General features: G+C 40.4%; 1 protein-coding gene across 8 annotated transcripts in view; it reads right to left on the bottom strand.

The window, feature by feature from the left end:
* rif1 (replication timing regulatory factor 1) overlaps nucleotides 1–20,892 on the bottom strand; it is a 97,170-nt gene that overhangs the window by 29,241 nt on the left and 47,037 nt on the right. For all 8 annotated transcript variants that reach the window (XM_043694159.1, XM_043694156.1, XM_043694163.1 and 5 more), the window contains exons 17-23: nucleotides 16,005–16,078; nucleotides 14,216–14,396; nucleotides 13,917–14,024; nucleotides 11,890–12,039; nucleotides 10,482–10,578; nucleotides 9,255–9,534; nucleotides 2,251–2,299 (exon numbers count right to left, since the gene is read on the bottom strand). In XM_043694159.1, the coding sequence (XP_043550094.1) occupies nucleotides 2,251–2,299; nucleotides 9,255–9,534; nucleotides 10,482–10,578; nucleotides 11,890–12,039; nucleotides 13,917–14,024; nucleotides 14,216–14,396; nucleotides 16,005–16,078 (939 nt within the window). The remainder of the gene's footprint in view (nucleotides 1–2,250; nucleotides 2,300–9,254; nucleotides 9,535–10,481; nucleotides 10,579–11,889; nucleotides 12,040–13,916; nucleotides 14,025–14,215; nucleotides 14,397–16,004; nucleotides 16,079–20,892) is intronic.

The following is a 20,892-nucleotide window of genomic DNA, read 5'->3' as shown; positions in this document are numbered from 1 at the left end:
AATATTACTTTTGGGGTTGTGGTAAACCAAGTAACTCCATGCAATTTTTATACTTTAAAAATTCACTTGTGGGACATAGACATATCTGGCTGACCAATATTTATTGCACTCAACAAGAGGGTGGTGAGCCTCTGGCAGGTTAAAGATATCTAGTGAAACCACAGCCAAGGGAACAGGCTTGGCAGAATCAGCAAGGAAAGACGACAATGTTCAACTTGACTCTCATCTGGCACAGTGAAGAGACACAAGAGGTGGAGAGCGAACTGCTGCAGCCCACATGATGTAGATTGACTCACTATACCCTTAAGGAGGAAATTTCAGAATTTTTACCCTGCATTAGTGAAGGAACAGCAACATATTTCAAGTCAAAATGGAGGGGAACTTGGAAGTGATAGTGCTCCCTTTTCTCTGCTGCCCTTGTCCATCTAGGTAGAAATGGTCATGAGTTTGGAAGATACTGTCTTAAAGATCTTTGGTGACTTTCTGCAGTGCATCTTGTTGATAGCACACTCTACTATTACTGCTGTGTATTGGTGGTGGTGGGAGTAAACATTTATGGAAGTGGCGCCAATCACGTGACTACTTTGTCCTGCATGGTGTCAAGTTTCTTAAGTGTTGTTCAAGCTTCACCCATCCAGGCAAATAGGGAGAACGCCATCACATTCCTAATTTCTGCCTTGTAAATTGTAGACAAGCTTTGGGGAATCAAGTGGTGAGTTATTTGCTGCAGTATTCAAGTCCTCTGACCTGCTCTTGTAGCCAGTTATGCGACAGATCCAGATGAGCTTCTGGTCAATGGGAAACCTAACAATGCTGATAGTGGGGGGATTCAATGACAGTAACAGCACTGAATGTCAAAAGGGCCGCAGTTAGATAGTCTCTTATTTGACATGGTCATTGTCTAGCAATTGCGTGGTGCAAATGTTGCTTGCCACTCGTCAGCCAAAGCCTGGATATTATCCAGATCTTGTTATATTTGAACATGGGATTGCTTCAGCATCAGCACCACGTAGAAAACCAGGAAAATAGGAAACAAGTGCAATTTAAAAATCACAGTTCCAGGTTATAGTCCAACAGGTTTATTCCATTAAATTTGTTGGACTATAACCTGGTGTTGTGATTTTTAACTTTGTCCATCCCAGTACAACACCAGCACCTCCAAATCATGACTGTAATTTAAAATGGCATCAAGAACAAAGAACAAAGTAAAATTTACAGCCCAGGAACAGGCCCTTCTGCCCTCCAAGCCTGAGCCAATCCAAATGTACTGGCTAAACCGGTCGGTCAATTCCTAAGCATTTGTATCCGTCTGCTCCCCACGTATGCATGCATCTGTCCAAACGCATCTTAAATGAATCTACCTTGCCTGCCTCTACCACCTCTGCTGGCAACGCATTCCAAACGCCCACACCCTCGGTATGACGTACTTGCTGGGTGTATCCCCCTTAAACTTTCCACCTCTCACCTTGAAAGCATGACCTCTTGCAATTGAATTCTTCACCCTGGGAAAAAGCTGGTCTCTATCCATCCTGTCTACACCCTTCATGATTTTGTAAACCTCAATCAGGTCCCCCCTCAATTTCCTTTTATCTAATGAAAATAAACCTAACCTACTCAACCACTCTTCATAGCTAGCACCTTCCATACCAGGCAACATTCTCGTAAACCTTCTCTGCACCTTCTCCAAAGTGTCTACACTTTGGTAATGTGGCGACAGGAACTGTACACGGTATTCTAAATGCAGCCGAACCAATGTCTTGTACAATTTTACCATGACTTGCCAGCTCATACTCAGAAACCCGTCCAACAAAGGCAAGCATACGATGTGCCTTCTTGACCACTCTATCCACCTGTGCAGCAACCTTCAGGGTACAATGGACCTGCACTCCCAGATCTTTCTGCCCATCAACTTTTCCCAAGTCTCTTCCATTCATTGTATAATTCGCTCTCGAATTAGTCTTGCCTAAATGCATCACCTCACATTTGCCTGGATTGAATGCCATCTGGTATTTTTCCATCCAATTCACCAGTCTATCTATATCCTCCTGTATTCTCTGACAGTCCCTTATGCTTTCTGCTACTCTACCAATCTGTGTGTCATCTGCAAACTTGCTGATCATACCAACAGTAATCATTCTGCAAATTAAACATATATCACAATGTCCCAGGACACATTAAGTAGCGTTCCATTTCATACTACTTTACTCCTTTCTTCAACAGCTCCACACAGTCTTTTTCAAAATTGCTTACCTTGTTACACAGATGAGTGTTGTACACTTTTGAAGTCCCATTAACTGGACTGCAAAAAATAGAAACAGGTGAGAAACAAAATGCAGTGACATAAGCAAACTGACAAAATATAGCACTAGCCAATGATATCAAACACTTTTCATTTTAATAAACATAGCTCCATAAGCTCCACTGGAACAAAATAACGCAGCTCCACAAAAATCACACCAGTGGAACAGTTTTATCATCTCTTCCTTCATCATTTATCTGATTTAATTTTAAATGTCAGTTCTCTCTTCAAGCCTTAAATCCAGTGATGCTTCCAGTCATATAATTATATGTACAGCAGCTTTTTCTGCACCATCATAAACCTGGTTAAAATTAATTACATACTTTGATGCCTTTGTATAATAGCCTCAACGGTCAGTGTTTTTCCTGCCTCATTTATTCATTCAATCAATTTTAAGCAGGTTATATCAAATTATCCATCACTTATTCTTACAAAAGTATCCTCAATTCCTGATACCTGCATATTTGCATTTACAATCAATTCTCCTAAATTGCGATAGTTGCGTTCCCATGCAACCTCAAGTTGTAGAAAATTGCACAATAGAAATAATGGCGCCTATGGGAAAAACAGGGCTGGTCCGAATCAGTAAAAATCAAAACAAATTCAGTAGTTAACCTAAGGCAAACAGTAGCACAAAGTAAATGTTAAAGTCATATTTTAATGAAATAATACAATAAATTTAACACTTCAAGGGTTTCTGAGTTTGCTAAGTTTAGCATTGTATTAAGATAGGGGCGGAGAGTCATCGGTAGTAGAAATAGCACTGAGGTTTTCAGAAAGCTCAGCAATCATGGGAGGATGGCTTAGTGCATTACTTCCAGGTGTAGTTCTTGGGTGCAGGTTATGACAACAGAAAATATTTAGTCCAGAAGTGGATAGCTTGGTGGTTGATTGGCCTCACCCGTTTCTTGGGGGTTGGCTTAAAAAAAAGGCACCTAGTTTTAGCTGCTTTGTCATTTTCCTGCTTTCACGAGGAGGCTGTTCATAGGTGTCAGATAAGACCTCCCACTGCTATACTGCTGCATTCTGCACTGTAGTCATCGTCTTCTAAGAGCTGCAACTGCTTCTCAATTTCCCTCAGGATAGAAGACAAAAGGGAAGTGGAAGGTTCTCTTGGTGTTCTATCCTGGACTTCATAGCCTTCATCACGAACTTCAAATTTCCCCCACAGCAACAAGTTGCTGTATATCAGCTGTGGAGAAGCATTCACAATGGGACTCAAGCAGCTCCTCAACATCCTCAGGTCTCCACTTCTTGAAATCTAACTTGCTTTGCAAGAGCAACACAGTGTTCTTTGATTGCTGGAAGCTTCTGACTGTTCAATGCCTTTAAAATCATTAAGAAAATCTGGAAGCAGTTTCCACCAAACTACATGCAAGCAGTCCCTACTTGATGTCACCCCAGGCTTCCACAATAATGTCAACAACATTTGTAAAGGTAAAGCTCTTCCAAACTTGAAGAACACTGTCCTTAACATCACCCTCAGTAGCTGCAATCAATTCCTTGAATGTGCGCTTTGAATAATAACCTTTAAAAGCTGCTATTGCACTCTGGTCCATGGGTTGAATGAGAGGTTGTGTTCAGTAGTAGAAATAGCACTTTGATGTTTTCAGAAAGCTCACCAATTGTGGGAGGATGGCCTAGAGCATTGTACAGAATGGGAGAATCTTGAAATCCAAAATTTGCTCTCTTGCAAATACAAGAAGGTCAGAAAAATTTTTCCCCATCATCCAATCATTTTTTGCTTGACCTGAAGTCAACACCTAAAGGACTTAATGTAAACTTTCAAGGCTCGCAGAGTGGTACAACCAAAACAGGTTTAAGCTTTTATTCTCCACTAGCACTGGCACCCAACAACACAGCCATACGATCCTTTGCGACCTTAAAACCTGGAGGGTGCAATCTATTCTTAAAAATATAAGTTCTGGATGGCATTTGCTTCCAGTATAAGCCCATCTCATCCAAATTGAAGATTTGATCTAAGAAGTAGCCGCCTTCCTCAATTTTTTTTACCATGGGAGTAAATGACAGCATACATTTCTCATCTCCACTAGCAGCTTTGCCACAAAAAAAATTACATAATATGCATGGCGGTTCTTAAACCCAGCAAACCAGTCACTACCAGCACTGAAGGCAGACATCTGCAGAATTTTCAGCTTTTTTCCATAGATGCTCATAAATTGATAAGGCTTTCTGTTTTATGGGAAGAATGGTGGTCCCAGATCACTTTTTCAATTGACTTTCTATCCATACACTTAAAAGTTGTTCCAACTCAAGTTCCTTTTTCAAGATCTTGCAAACATGCTTGCACTCAGATTTATTCCAGCAAGGCAGCCTGCTTCAACTCTTTCCGCATCGTCTCTAATAGCGCGTAACATAGACTTCTTTATTTCTGTTACATGAATATCACATGCTCTTTCATTATGCTCAAAACGCTTTTTAACAACTAGCCTCTATTCAAATGTTATAGCATTTTTATGGTCACCACCCACGATTTTTTTCACCTGGATGCTTCTTGTCAACATTCTTGCAACTTTGTCCTTCCATATTCACGGGAAACACAGTGGGATCTGCAAAAAACAGGACCTAAATTACTGAGTTGAAAAATGTGGTACTGAAAAAACACAGCAGGCCAGGCAGCATCCGAGGAGCAGGAGAATCGACGTTTCGGGCATAAGTTCTTTTTCTGAAGAAGGGCTTATGCCCGAAACGTCGATTCTCCTGCTCCTCGGATGCTGCCTGGCCTGCTGTGTTTTTCCAGCACCACATTTTTCAACTCTGGTCTCCAGCATCTGCAGTCCTCACTTTCTCCTAAATTACTGAGTACAGCACTGTGCCCTTCACAAAGCTTTTCACCAGAAAGTGCATGGGCTGACTGACCACATGACGTCGGCACAGAGTCCAGTCCTCCACGCACTGCAACAGCTAGTGCCAGGGATAGAATCATGTAATAGCCGATTTAGAGAAAAACAGTTCCCCAATTCACCAATAGCAGTGACCTGCATTTTCACCACACAATTTCTTAATAAATCAGTGCTTATTTCAACTTCCTTTGGTGTGAAACCCAGAACTGATGTATTCATGAGTGATGCTCAATTCTTATACACTGTACCTTTGGCAAACCATATTCCTTTGATTTTAAATTTCACAGATTCATTACCATCATAAGGAATTCTTCATCTGTTTTAAGTGGGCAAATCCTTACTGACATTAATGTGCTCTGGAACTAGACTCTCCCACAAGTGAAAACAATCATCTACACTGTCAAACCCCCCAACAATTGAGTTTCAATAAAAGTAATCTCTCAATCAGAACTCCAATGACCCCAAATGGGCCTACTCAATCTCTTAAAATCACTACACATCTAGAATTTTATAAACTGCAGATATTTCTCCAAGCTGTGCGGCAATTTTTTTTTATTCATCTGTGGGACCTGGCATCGCTGGCTGGCCAGCCAGCATTGATAGCCCATCCCTATTTGCCTTTCAGAAAGTGGTGGTGAACTGCTTTCTTGAATCGCTGCAGTCCACTTGCTGTGAGTTGACCCACAATGCCAGTAGGGAGGGAATTCTAGGATTTTGAACCAACGACTGAAGGAACGGTGGTATATTTCCAAGTCAGGGTGGTGGGTAGCTTGGAGGGGAACTTGCAGGTAGTGTGTCCCCAAGTACCTATTGCTCTTGTCCTTCTAGATGGAAATGGTTGTGGGTTTGAAAAGTGCTGCCTAAGGACATTTGATGAATGTCTGCAGAGCACACACTGATGCTACCGAGTGAGAAAGGTGGAGGGACTGCATGTTTGCAGATGTGGTGCCAATCAAGCGGGTTGCTTTATCCTGGATGGTGTCAAGCTTCTTGTTAGTTATTTGAGCTGCACCCATTCAGGCAAGTGGGGAGTATTCCATCACGCTCCTGACATGTGCCTCATAGGTGGTGGATAGACTTTGGGGTGTCAGGAGGGGAGTTACTCGTCACAGGTTCCTAGACTCTGACCTGCTCCTGGAGCCACTGTATTTATGTGGCGAGTCCAGTTGTAGTTGCTGGTCAATGGTAACCTCAAGGATGTTGACAGTGGAGGAGTCAGTGATGGTAATACCATTGAATGACAAGTGGCTGTGGTTAGAGTGTCTCTTATTGGTGATGATCATCGTCTGGCATTTATGTGGCACAAATGTTATTTGCCACTTATCCAGGTTTGAGCGGGGATGTCCAGATCTTGCTGCATTTGAGCACTGACTGCTTCAGCATTTGAGTCGTCGCAAATGGTGCTGAACACTGCAAATCAATCAATCAAACATCCGCATTTCTGACCTTCTGACAGAAGGAAGGTCATTGATGAAGCAGCTGAAGATTATTGGGTCTAGGACACTACCCTGAGATACTCCTGCAGAGATGTCCTGGAGATGAAATGACTGACCCTTCACAACCATCTTCCTTTGTGCCAGGCATGACTCTAACCAGTGGAGTGTTTGCTCCTGATGCCCAGTTTCCAGTTTTGCTAGAAACTGCAGGCTCCTTGATACCATACTTGTTGAAACACACCCTTGATGTCAAGGGCTGTCACTCTTACCTCACCTCTGGAATTCAGTTCTTTTGTCCATGCTTGAACCAAGGCTGTAATAAGATCAGGAGCTGACTGACCCTGGTGAAACCTAAACTGGGCGTCACTGAGCAGGGGCTGCTTGATAGCACTGCTAATGACCCCTTCCATCACTTTACTGATGGAGAGTAGACTGACTGGGCGGTAATTGACTGGGTTGGATTTGTCCTGGTTTGTGTACAGGACATACCTGGACAATTTTCCATATTGTCGGATAGATGCCAGGTGTTGTAACTGTACTGGAAGAGCTTGGCAAGGGAAGCAGCAAGTTCTGGAGCACACGCCTTCAGTACTATTGCTGGAATGTCATCAGGGCCCATTGCCTTTACAGTATCCAGTGCCTCCGGCAGTTTCTTGATATCACGTGGAGTGAATCAAATTGGCATCTGTGATGCTGGGGACCACTGGAAGAGTCAGAGATAGATCATTCACTTGGCACTTCTGACTGAAGACTTTTGTGAATGCATCAGCCTTATCTTTTGCAATGATGTGCTGGGGTCCTTCATCATTGAGAATGGGGATATTTGTGGAGCCACCTCCTTCAGCGAGTTGTTAATTATCCACCACCATTCGTGACTGGATGTGGAATGACCGCAGAGATTAGATATGATCCGTTGGTTATGGGATCGCTTAACTCTATCTATCGCCTGCTGTTTATGCTGTTTGGCACGCAAGTAGTTCTGTTTGGTAGCTTCACCAGGTTGAAAGCTCATTTTTAGGTGTGCCTGATGCTGCCCTTGGCATGCCCTTCTGCACTCTCCATTGAACTAGGGTTGATCCTCTGGCTTGATGGTAATGGTTGAGTGGGGGATATGCCAGGCCATGAGGTTGCAGATTGTGCTGGAATATAATTCTGCTGTTGATTGCCCACAGCACCTCATGGATGCCCAATCTTGAGCTGCTAGATCGGTTCGAAGTTTGTCCCATTTAGCACAGTGTTAGTGCCACACAACACAATGGAGATTATGCTCAATGTGAAGGCGGGATTTGGTCTCCACAAGGACAGTGCGGTAGTCACTTTTACCTATAGTACTCCTCCATGTTGCTCAACATGGAGGAGTACTAAATCATTAGCCGAAGGAGGACAGTACATGGTAACCAGTAAGGTTTCCTTGCCCGTGTTTAACCTGAAGCCATGAGACTTCATGGGATGCGGAATAGATGTCGAGGATTCCCAGGACAGCTCCTTCCAGATTGTATACCACCGAGCCTCCTGCTGGGACTGTCCTGTTGGTGGGCCAGGACATATCCAGGGATGGTAATGATGTGTCTGGTGTGTTATGTGAGGTATAATTCAGAAAGAATGACTATGTTAGGCTGTTGCTTGATTATTCTGAGAGACAGCTCTCCAAATTTCAGCACTAGACCCTAGAAGTTGGTAAGGAGGACTTTGCATGGTTGATAGCTCTATTTGTGTTTCTGCCATTGTCTTTTCCAGTTCCAAGGTCAATACCAGGTAGCCCGTCTGATTTAATTTCTTTGTTGTGCCTTTCTAGTGATTGACACAACTGAGTGGCTTGCTCAGCCATTTCAGAGAGCAGTTGAGAGCCAATTGCTGTGGCTGTGGAGTCACATGTAGGCCAGACCAAGATGGCAGATTTCCATCCCTAAATAATATTAGTGAACCAGATGGCTTTTTCTGACAATTGACAATAGTTTCATGGTCATCAGTCGACCCTTAATTCCAGATTACTTTTATGGAATTGAAACTCCACCATCTGCCAGGATTCAAACCCAGGCCTCCAGAACATTATTCTGGGTTTCTGCATTAATAGTTGGGCGACAATACCACTAGGCCATCACTGCCCATTACCATGAATAGCTCAGTCTATTTAAGGCTTTCTGAAGGTCCTTGCAGAATATACAACACACTTCAAGTAGAAATGTCATCTATTCAACTATCCTAATCTTGCTGACTGCTTACATTTAGATGAAGAGAAAATAATTATATAAAATACTTGCTCTTTCATTCAAGGCCCAACCCTACAACCCAACCAAGTGAGTTCAACTTTTTCTCATGACTCCCTCTAAAGTTTTCAGATAATTACTTATTGAATAATACACGCAACCTTTTGTAGATTCATGATATCAAAGTAAATGGGAACATTTCCAAAAAAGAGAAGCTTCCCAAAAGACAGAACCTTTCCAATTGAACTAAAAGAAAGAGCAATTAACCTAGCCAATTGAATTTGGGTATAGCAATTAGGCTTTGTGGCAAAACAGGATTACAAACATACACTATGCAGCACGCTAACAGTCCATTGAGTGATAAAAAACACTGCTTGGTTTTAGACATCACTCACTAAAGTGAAACTGTCAATGGTGAACTTAAAACACACAAAATTGTAATACATACCTTGAAGTCCTTTCGTAGAAGGTAGATATAGAGCCCGTCAAGTGGGCTAAAACTGCTTTAATTGCTGAAGCCAGGGATAAGTGATTGAAGATACTGGACAGAATGTTGACAATACCAACTCCAATGGATACCAAGCCCGCTGTTGGTGTTTCAAATTGAAATTCATTGGAACTTAGTTCATGAAAAGCATCTGTGATTTTCACTAAAAGTTTGAGCAGTGAAGTTAGATTTCCTAGAGGTTCCTGTTTCTTCGTTAGCCAGTGGGTAGGAGTGTGAGGTGCTAAGAGAGAACACAATTGATAGATTGAGCCATTCACGGTAATAACAAATGCAAATAATACAAGTGGCCTTCCAAATTTAGTATTCTTAAACTGTTTGAAAACATTGTGGGGAATCTTTCCAATCAAGCAGAAAAACATCAGTCCTAGAAAATAAAAAATTAAAAAGGTCTTTTTCACAGGACCCCTAGTTAAATAGTAAAACCATATTGGCCAACAATATTACTGAGACCTCAAATTAACAAGACCAATGGTAATTCAGAGACATGTTTTTAAAGATCAAACTATTATTTCTACTGTGAATTTAGCGTCTAGTTAGGACAGCATCTTATTCTGAATCTATGTTGGCTAAAGTTTGAATGTGACTGTCTAAAAGACACAATCTATGGCAATGAATTCCATAGATTCACCACACTCTAGCTGAAGAAGTTTGTCCTTACTTCCACTCTAAAGGGTATTCCCTTTACCCTCAGGCTGCACCCTCAGGTCCTAGTCTCTCCTACCAATGGAAACATCTTCCAAACATCCACTCAGTCCAGACCATTCAGTATTCTGAAAGTTTCAATTAGAGCCCCCTCATCCTTCTAAACCCCATCAAGTATGGACCCAGAGTCCACAAACGTTCCTCATATGTTAAGCTTGAGATTAATCAAAATTATCCTGAAATCTGAAGTGAAGTACATAGATTGAAAATGGACAGAAAATTAGATTTATTAGAATTGTTAATAGGCACAAAGATGAGTTGCCTCTTCTAGTTTCACATATTAGTTGCATTTGGAATAAATGGGTAAGTAAAATTCTTCAGGGATTCACCTTACCTCGACCTCCCGAAGCACAGGGAAACTTGCTTGGATTACATCTAATTTCCAAATATATTACACCACAATTCTCTCCATTTACAACAATGCATATGGTAGTGCAGTTAAAGATAAGAAAGTAGGATACTTACAGTTTGGTTTTTGCTGAAACTTTGAGAACTGAGAGAAATCAACACAGTCAATCATCACATTCAGAACATGAACGATGGCATCCAATGTGGATAAGTTCTGAAGAAAGGAGAGAAAAATCCTCAATTAAACTATTCTTCACTTAGTTGTGATATATTGATTGCACAAGAATGCTCAAGACTTCAATTATCCATCCAGAAATTTACTAGCCTCCCACCATGCTACTTTTACTTCCATATTTAGCAAATAGTACATTTTATTAGCTGATTATACTCAACAATCAGCTACTATTCACATCCCTCGGTCATTGATTATAGAATCATAGAGATGTAAAGCACAGAAACAGACCCTTTAGTCCAACTCGCCCATACCAACCAGATATCCTCACCTAATCTAGTCCCATTTGCCAGCACCTGGCCCATATCCCTCCAAACCCTTCCTATTCATGTACCCATCCAGGTGCCTTTTACATGCTGACAGCTCATTCCATACGCACACCACACTCTCAAGTCTCTTTTAAATTTTTCCCCTCTTACTCTAAATTATGCCCTCTAGTTCTGGACTCCCGTAGCCCAGGGAAAAATACCTTGTCTGTTTACCCTATCCATGCCCCTCATGATTTGATAAATTTAAGATTACCACAGCCCAGCCTATTCAGCCTCTCCCTGTAGCTCAAATCAAATCCTCTGAAACAACATCCTTGTAAATTTTTCTGAACCCATTCATAGCAGTAGTAATATAGATTTACTATTTTTACACTTTTTGCCACTTTGCTTCCCCTCAGCTGTCTTCAAAGATTGAAAAGTCTAGTTTTTCCCAGCTTTCCTTCATAAATTACATAACAGTTTGGAGTTATAATTCTGCCCAAACTACCTTGAACGCATTTCCACTGGATCAGGAGAAAGTACTGAAATTAGCATTGTTGCCTAACTGCAAACCATATGGAGTCAAAGCATGACATATCCCAAAAAGGTAGAATACTTAGGTTATGTAGACTGTTTTGCTGTTTGCCTGATGGAGCTGATAGAGGTGGTTAATGAAAGATGCATTATTTTCCTACATTTTACCACTAATTTCAACCTTCTATTATTACAGCAAATTACCCAATTATCTTAAATTCAACGATTAAAAAGGTATATTACACCTGCACATTTGGTATATCTTGTTCTTGGGATTCATGCTTCCAAACTATTAATTACAGCTAACCTGGAAGTTGGTTAGGGTTAAAAGCACAGAGCTCTTAAAAGAGCCGTTTCCTAGAGTCTATTTCAGAGCAATTTAAAACCAGATAAGAAGCTGAGAAGTTGGACTGCAGACAACAAATGAAAAGAGTAATTGTTTCCAGACTGAAGATAGCACTCAATCATCATAGACAAATCAGTTCTACCTGTTGTATAAATAACTACTTACAGATAAGGTAGCATCATCCAATGCTGATAAGATTTTGGCACTTAATTCCTCACAGCAAATGTTGGCTTCTGCTGTTGCCACAAGAGCTGCGCAGCGTGCAAATGTTTTATACAACTCAGCCCACGTTCTCAGTAGTGACTTCATTGTAGACTGAAGGACAGAAGAGAAACAAAAAACAATTATATAACTATAAAATTCATTCCACAAAAATTACACCCATGACGTTTTCTCATATGGTGGCTTTAACCATTAAAAAATTCTTAAAGCGCATCTGTACAGCTTACAGAAGTTACCAGTTCCATAGTGATTATAGTTGCAACTATTTCTGCTTAACTGGCCAGACACATATACCATTCTATAATCCTCACTGCCTTTTCAAATCTTTCTCCTCTCGCCTTAAAAATATCCAGAAGGTCACCCTCAACCTCCTATGCTCCAGCCCTGGCCTGTCAGAGTCCGAGATGTACAGCACGGAAACAGACCCTTCGGTCCAACCAGTCTATGCTGACCAGATATCCCAACCCAATCTATTCCCACCTGCCAGCACTCGACCCATATCCCTCCAAGCCCTTCCTATTCATATACCCATCCAAATGCCTCTTAAATGTTGCAATTGTACTAGCCTCCACCACTTCCTCTGGCAGCTCATTCCATACATATACCACCCTCTGTGCTGGCAACATCCTTGTAAATCTTTTCTGAACCCTTTCATGTTTCACAACACCTTTCCAATAGGAAGATCAGAATTGGATGCAATATTCCAACACTGATCTAACCAATGTCTTGTACAGCCACAACATGATCTCACAACTCCTGTACTCAGTACTCTGACCAATAAAGGAAAGCATACCAAACGCCTTCTTCACTATCCTATCTACCTGCGACTCCACTTTCAAGGAGCTATGAACCTGCAGTCCAAGGTCTCTTTGTTCATCAACACTCCCAAGGACCTTACCATTAAGTGTATAAATCCTGCTAAGATTTGCTTTCCCAAAATGCAGCACCTCTCATTTATCTGAATTAAACTCCATCTGCCATTTCTCGGCCCATCTGATCAAGATCCTGTTGTAATCTGAGGTAACCTTCTTCGCTGTCCACTACACCTCCAATTTTGGTGTCATCTCTCCTGGCAACTCGAACACTCCATACACCTGGCAGCATTCTGGTAAATCTTTTCTGAACCCGCTTTAGTTTAATAATATTTTTCCTATAACAGGGTGACCAGAACTGCACACCTTACTCCAGAAGAGGTCTGTACAACTCAACATGAGATCTGAACTCTTTTATTCAAAGGTCTGAGCAATGAAGTCAAGCGTGCTAAACACCTTCTTAACCACCCTGTCTACCGGTGACGCATATTTCAAAAAACTATGTACCTGAACTCCTAGGTCTCTGTTCTATGATACTACCCAGGGCGGTACCATTAATTGTACAAGTCCTGTCCTTGTTTGTTTACCAAAATGCAATACTTTGCACTTGTCCAAGTTAAATTCCATCTGCCACTCAACCCAACTGGTCAAGATCATATTCTATTAGGCTGCTTAATTATTTGCTATAATTAGCACTAATCATTAGTGACTTATGCACTTGAATACTTAAATCCTTTTACACATCAGAATTGTGCAGTCATTCTCAATTCAAGTAAATACTCTACTTTTACTTCTCCTGCCAAAAAGTGAACAATTTCATATTTTCCTACATTATACATCATGTACAGACTCACCTAAACTATATCCGTCGCCATATTCGGTTCCTGCTCACAAGATACTTTTAAAAAAAGCTAAAAATTTGCAGATGATGCAAAGATAAATGATCATGTCTTATTAAATTTAAACAGTTTAATACATACTACCTCTTAAATCATAGTGTCCTCTTTTCAAGGATTTATTGAGTGATAGAACTGCTTGGTTCTGGTTTTAATCTTGCAAAATGTTTTTGTCAGCCCCTCGACATATTTTATTATTGGAGACCAGAATTGTACATTATCAAACTAAACTACATGCTTTTGTCTTGAATATTATGGTTACCTGTGGAAAATTCTGCATTGAGAACAAATGATTTATGGGTAGCATCAATGCAATGTATAAAGCACTGAAATTATGCTCAAGTGCATCCCCTTGATTTACTTCATTGGTCTAAAGAAACAAAGAACAACATAAATCTCAATTTCGCAATTAAAACATTGACACAATATCTTAAGTTTAAGAGTGTAGAGATTGATGAATGTCCTATGTACATTTGAACAGCCTAGAGAATAGTAATTTTGTGAATTACAAAAAACAAGAATGGAATGGGGAAGAAAGATTCTAGTTTATAATCATCATACCTGGGTTACCCGATCAATCAATGGATTAACAACAATGCTCCACATTCGCCAAAGGTGCTCCTTGTTTATGACCAGTGTTGCAGATTGGTTAATAACATTTAAAACAGACTCACTGAATGCTAATGAACATGTGGGACCAGACAGTCCATATTCAACAAGTGTCTCGAGGATCATAAAAAACCTGAATTAAAGATTAAAAATAAAAATCAGTCAGCATAGGTACTTGTAGAAACATTCCAATGCATTATAAATTTCCCAGCAACCAATTGCAGTTCACTGAGAAATTATTTGTAATCTTGCTACAACCTCCATACTAGATACACAACTCTAGCATTGTCTCCCAAAACAGTTTTGAAAAATCCACAAGAAAAGTCACATGTAGTGTTTAGCAAAATAGGGCATTAGATTAATTCAGTCTAAAAAGCCCACAACACCATTTCTAAACTCCAGTGAATTAAGTACATTACCCTATAAGGCAACTCCTAATTCCAGGAATCAGTCTAACGAACATTCCTTGAAATGCTTGCAGTGCTAAGTATTGCTTCTACAAAAAAAAGGACCAAAATCCAGTACAATTGCGGTGAGATTTCCTGACTGGCATATTCTACTCTCTTTGCAATAAGAGACAGAATTTCCGTAACTTAAGTTTGATATACAGTGGTGCCTCGGAATCAGACTTTAACTCGTTCCAGGAGGCTGTTCGGATTGCGAAAAATTCGGATTCCGAAACTATTTTCCCCATAAGAAATAATGGAAAGTGAATTAATCCATTTTGGATCCAAAAAAAAAAACCATTTTCAAGACACTTTTAACTCAACTGTCATTCTCACTGACTTCCTCTTATTCTTATTTGCTTCACTACTCTTCTTGGGTGCCATGGTGAATGCACAAGGGTGATAATTAAAAATAAAACCCAGCACAAATCAAGATGAAAACAGGAGGTAAAGTAGTGATGGACACACGAGAGATGCTTTCACGACTACTTCCCGGGACGAACCGAACAAACAACGTGCGACCTGAATGGTACGTGGTGTTCGGATTCTGAAAACGTATTCGGATTTTAGGGCAAAAGTTTCTCAAAATAATTGTTCGGATTCAAATTTGTTCGAACAATAGGGCGTTTGGATTCCAGGAGACTACCCTGACTGACTCCTGCAATGATTTCCTGAGACTGAGATAATCGACTTCTGATGACCACAACCATCTTCCTCTTTTGCGGGATATATTCCAATCAGTTGAGAAGTTTCCTCCGGATTCTAACTGACTTCAGTTTTGCGAGGGCTCCTTGATGCCAAAGTTGCCTTGAGATCAAGAGCAGATTCTCTCAAAATTAGAAATCATACAACACCAGGTTATATTTCAACTTGCTTATTTGGAAGCATTAGCTTTTGGAGTGCTGCTCCTTCAACCACCTGATGAAGGAGCAGTGCTCTGAAAGCTAGTGCTGCCAAATAAACCTGTTGGATTATAACCTGGTGTTGTGGGATTTTTAACTTTGTACACCACAGTCCAACACTGGCATCTCCAAATCAGATATTGAGTAATGGTTGACTAAATACTAAGAATCAAGCAAATGTATATTCAGATAATGAACAAGAACCAGCAATTCAGTTTCTTTTCAAAAGTGGGGAAAGAAAAGGCAGCTACCAAACATGATACCTAGAAAATAAAAATCCTCATGTATTAAATGAAAGTCAAGATAAAAAAGGTACATGGTACTTCAAACATATTTAGGAAACAGGTGAGAGATAAATCCTTTAGGTATTGGTAGTAAAGTGCAAAGACACACCTTTCTTCAACCACACAATCTTCCAGTAAACTGTTGTGAAACAGCAGTATGATCAAGAAGAGTGCAGGAGTACCCTGAAATTACAATACAATTTTGATTAAATTAAGTGTCTAAGAGATCGGAACAGCAACATTAGATTCCTTAATTTCTAATAGTGTTAAACAAAATAAATTATAAGACCACTGACACAAAACTGCAACGGTAGGGATAAACAGTTATACTTGTTGTATATTTCATGCCAATCACCATGCCCACATACAGGCAAGTCAACTACAAATATTGCTGCTGAAAAGGTTTTTGTTTGCACTCACCCTGACAACTCAAGAACTAACATTTAGACTATATGAGGAGTACAGTGATTAGTAAACAAATGATGTGACGTGTAGAGAAGAATGACATGGAGAATGACTGAAAGTTACCTGCCAAGAAGTGTTACACGACACGGGGTAAAGACTCCTGCTTAATTTAAAGCAGCAGATTTGTCCCATGCAGTAATCTGTGAAAATTTGAAGGCCGAGAACTATTTAAAGTAAAAAATTAACTTTTTTTTTAAAAAAGTATGATAGAATAATTAAGTAACAACTATTTACAACTCTTTCCTTTCCTATTTTTTACCTACCCCTTCCACAATAGTAGATCAATAAAACTCAATTAGAATTTAGAAAACAAAACTTGTTATCACAAAATCACGGTGCGATTAGCACTGCTGCCTCACAGGGCCAAGGACCAGGGTTTAATTCCTCAGGTGACTGTCTGTGTGGAGTTTGCACACACTCCCAGTGTCTGCGTGGGTTTCCTCCGGGTGCTCCAGTTTCCTCCCACATCCCAAAAGATGTGAAGGTTAGGCGGATTACCCAGAGTGTTCAGGGATGTGTAGGTTTGGTAAGTCAGGGATAAACGTAAGGGAATGGGTCTGGATGGGTTACTCTTCAGAGTGTCGGTGTGGACTTGTTGGGCCAAAGGGCCTGTTGCCACAGTGTAGTGAATCTAATTTAAAAATCTAATAAAACCAGCCAGCTTTCAGTTTTCTCTGTATTCCTGTCTTTTCTTCGTGGGGATTTTGCTTCACAGGTTACTGATTAATGAAGTTACTTTTAAAGAGAGCTATTTTCCAGACAATCTCTATATGCTGGTAGCTTGGCAGTTCTCCTCCCAACTGTTCAATTTTCCCCGGTCTTACACCCCCAAAACATTGGATTGTGACACTGTCTTTTAAGATGGTCAATATATTAAATTCAAAGTGCATTGGAGATTTTTTTGGGATATAATTTAAACTGACCGGCCTAATTCGAATTGGTTGTTGTTTCCTAGCAACCAGCTACCCTAGCTACTCCAAGCAGCTGGAGCACAAGTGACATTGTATCTTATAGAGAACACTTGGTGTTATCACTGCTAGTTTTTAACTCTCAAAAAAAAGGTACAGTACACCCAGATCTTCATAACCTCACCACTTAAGAAAAAAAAATGAACCATCATAATGCAAAGATGGCTTCATTTTTTTTCCCAGACACATTACCCTAACATACGGATAACTTTAATACAAGTTCACCTTAACTTTCAGTGAAATCCGCAATATCGCATCTGCCATTTCATTCTTACAAACTGCAACATGTATGATTTTTAAAATTTAAAGTCTGTAACATAAAATTCCAGCAAAATAATCTCATTATCTTTAAAGCGTTCTAAGAATGTAAGCAGTTGTGACTTGTGTACACAACAGTCTCCAACATTCTTTATTACATGCTCATTAAAATGTTGTAAGGCCAGTACCAAACTCAATAGTTCCTTTTCGATTGCGGAATATTTCCTCTAGTGGACGTTGATCTTCTTTGAATAGTAACCAACTGGCAGTTCAATCCCATCCTCATCTTCCTGCAGGAGTACAGTTCCAACTCCAATGTCACTGGCAACTTTAAAAGGTTTTGAAAGGTTGGTTGCAGCTAAAACTGGTTTAGTGGTTAATATGGCTTTCAAGTAGTCGAATGCCTCCTGGCATGGTTCTGTCCACCGAAACTTTGTGTTCTTCTTCAGCAAATCGATTAACGGTGCCACTGCACTGCTGAAGTTTGGAACAAACTTCTGATAGAATCCACCAAGTCCTAAGAATCGAAACACCTTTTTCTTCAAGGTTGGGAGTGGAAATTCCTCAATGGCCTTAGTCTTTGTGTTCCGTGGGATCAACCTCCCATGACCAATGTTATCACCTCTGCTTTCGAAAATTCTATTTTATTTAAGTTTATCACCAGTTTTGCATCTCGTAGTCATTCAAAGAGCTTTGCCAATTGCACCAGATGATCTTTCCAGGACTTAAAGATCACTACATCGTCCAAATAGACTGCAGTTTGTTAACCTAGCCACAACTCTTGTTCATATGTCTTTGGAATGTAGCAGATGCGCTCTTCATTCCAAGTGCATCACTTTAAACTGATATAGCCTATTAGATGTAACAAACACAGAAATGTCTTTCGCCGTCTCTGACAAAGACACCTGGCAGTAACCACGTATTAAGTCTAACTCGTGATGCAACTGGCTTGTTGACTTTCTAAGTACAGTACTCCAATCTAGGAAGTGGATACACGTCCGATTTTGTAACAGCGTTGACCTTCCGATAATCTAGCCAGAATCGTTGAGTCCCATCCACTTTGGGAACTAAGATGACAAGCGAACTCCACTCGCTCTGGCTTGGTTCGATTATGCCCTCTACCTCCTTTTGGATCTGTCTGACTTTGACAGGATTAAGCCGATAGGGGTGTTGTTTTATCAGAGCAGTATTCCCTACGCCTATTTCATGTACAATAGCATTAGTCCTCCCAATCTGATTCTTACATATGTCCTTACACTGCAGTAGTAAATCTTTCAACTGCATTCTATGCTCCTGAGACAGATAGGTTACTAACCTATCCCACTCAAGGACTTCATTTTTAAATCTATTTTGGGGCACATCAAAATCCACATCATCTGGATTTGATTCCTCACTCTGTGGGGTAGTAACTAATACTGGTTTCTCCAGTTCTTTCTCTCCAGTATAATTTGGTTTCAACATGTTCACATGACAAGCAGATACCTTTTTTCTCTATTTGGCATCTTTACTAGATAGTTCACCTGACTCAACATTTTCTCAATCTGATCGGGATAAATAAACCTAGCTTTGAAGGGATCTCCTATCACACGTCATTCCCTCGGGGAAAATGTCAGAGTCTCAGAGCCAACTGCCACTTGCTTCATTCTACACCGTGCCCTCTTTAGCTAACTCACCTACTCACCCTCACCTCTGATACATCATCAAAGTGTGAAATCTCAGAGTTTGGTCCTGTCAATTCTTTAATTTCAAAGGGTCTCTCACTTCATGACCGAATATTAACTCAAAGGGAATGAACTGAGTAGATTCATTTGGGGCATCTTGAACGGCAAACAATACAAATATGATACCTTTATCCCAATCATTTGGGTAGTCCTGACAGTATGCTCTCAACACGGTTTTCAAAGTCTGAGGCCACCTTTCTAAAGCTCACTAGGATTCAGGATGACATGCACTGGATTTGAAGTGTTGTATACCAAAGCTATCCATAACTTCTTTAAACAGCCGAGCAATAAAATTTGACCCTTGATCTTACTGAATCTCTCTGGGTAGCCTATATCATGTGAAGAAAGCTATTAACTCCATACCCAGCCCCTGCCTAGGTTGTGCACTCTCCTCTGCTCTTCTTGGTGTCTCTTCTACTATCTTCACTAAGTACACTTGCTTAGCTTCTTTTACCATGTTTTCCCACAGCACCTTTATTTAAATGGCTAACACTGTGACTTGACATGTCCCACTTTACCACAGTGGAAACACCTGAGGCCTTTCACCTCCTTTCCACCTTCTTGGACTTCTGTTTCATCCTGTGGTAAACTCTTACCAGTGTTCTCTACTCTTGGTTTCATGGTGCCCCATCTCCCCTTCTCCCAGTTTCTATCCCTCACAGGACGAAATGCTGGCTGGAAGCTCATCTTATGCACCAACATGTACTCATCTGCTAATTCTGCTGCCCTTCTCTTTCTGAATTTTTTGTTCCTCTGTGAATTCTTACCATCTCTGGAAGTGAGCTTTTAAAACTCCTTCAGCAGAATAATCTCTCAGAGCCTCAAAGGTCCGATCTATTTTCATAGCATGCACCCATCGATCAAAATGAATGATTAATTCTTTCGAACTCAAACTAAGCCTGACCTGGTTCCTCCTTTGAGTTTCTGAACTGCTGTCTATATGCTTCTGGTACCAATTCATAAGCACTTTAAAATAGCCCATTTAACCTCCACAATCTCTTGATCCCTCATCTGACAGTACAGCAAATACCTCACTAACACTGCTTCCCAGTTTAGTCTGAACTAGCATTACCTATAAATCCTTGGACAACTCCATCTGCCTAGACAATTTTTCAAATGAAATAAAGAAGGCTTCAACATCTTTCTCAAAAGGTGGCAGAGTTTTGGTATATAGCACTATCCTTCTCTTTTAATCTCCATCCTGTTAACTTGACTTTGCTGACTAAGTCACAAATTCTCAAATTCAAATTCTCTTTGTCTCTCCTTTTCTTCTCTCTCTCTTTGCTCAGTTAAGAACTTTCTCTCTCTCTTAGTTTATCTTCAAATTACAATTGAGGAAGATGGAGTTAAAGTTTTTCTACCTCAACTGTACTTATCTGTTTCTCTACACACCTAAGTAATTGTGAGAGGTAATTTTGGTTTAAACTTTAAGATGTGCCTGGACCACGGGCTGGTCTATAATAAAAGACAAAACTTTTGTTTCTTTTCTAGAACATTTTATATACTCAAAAGTAGAATAGTTTAAATTGTGCAGAATGCTGACAATTTGTGAGCAGAGTAAAAACAAACAGGCCCTTGATTGATG

Source organism: Chiloscyllium plagiosum, chromosome 7 (genome assembly GCF_004010195.1).
Source record: "Chiloscyllium plagiosum isolate BGI_BamShark_2017 chromosome 7, ASM401019v2, whole genome shotgun sequence".
NCBI classification, from domain to species: Eukaryota; Metazoa; Chordata; class Chondrichthyes; order Orectolobiformes; family Hemiscylliidae; genus Chiloscyllium; species Chiloscyllium plagiosum.
This window is presented reverse-complemented; position numbering and strand designations above follow the sequence as displayed.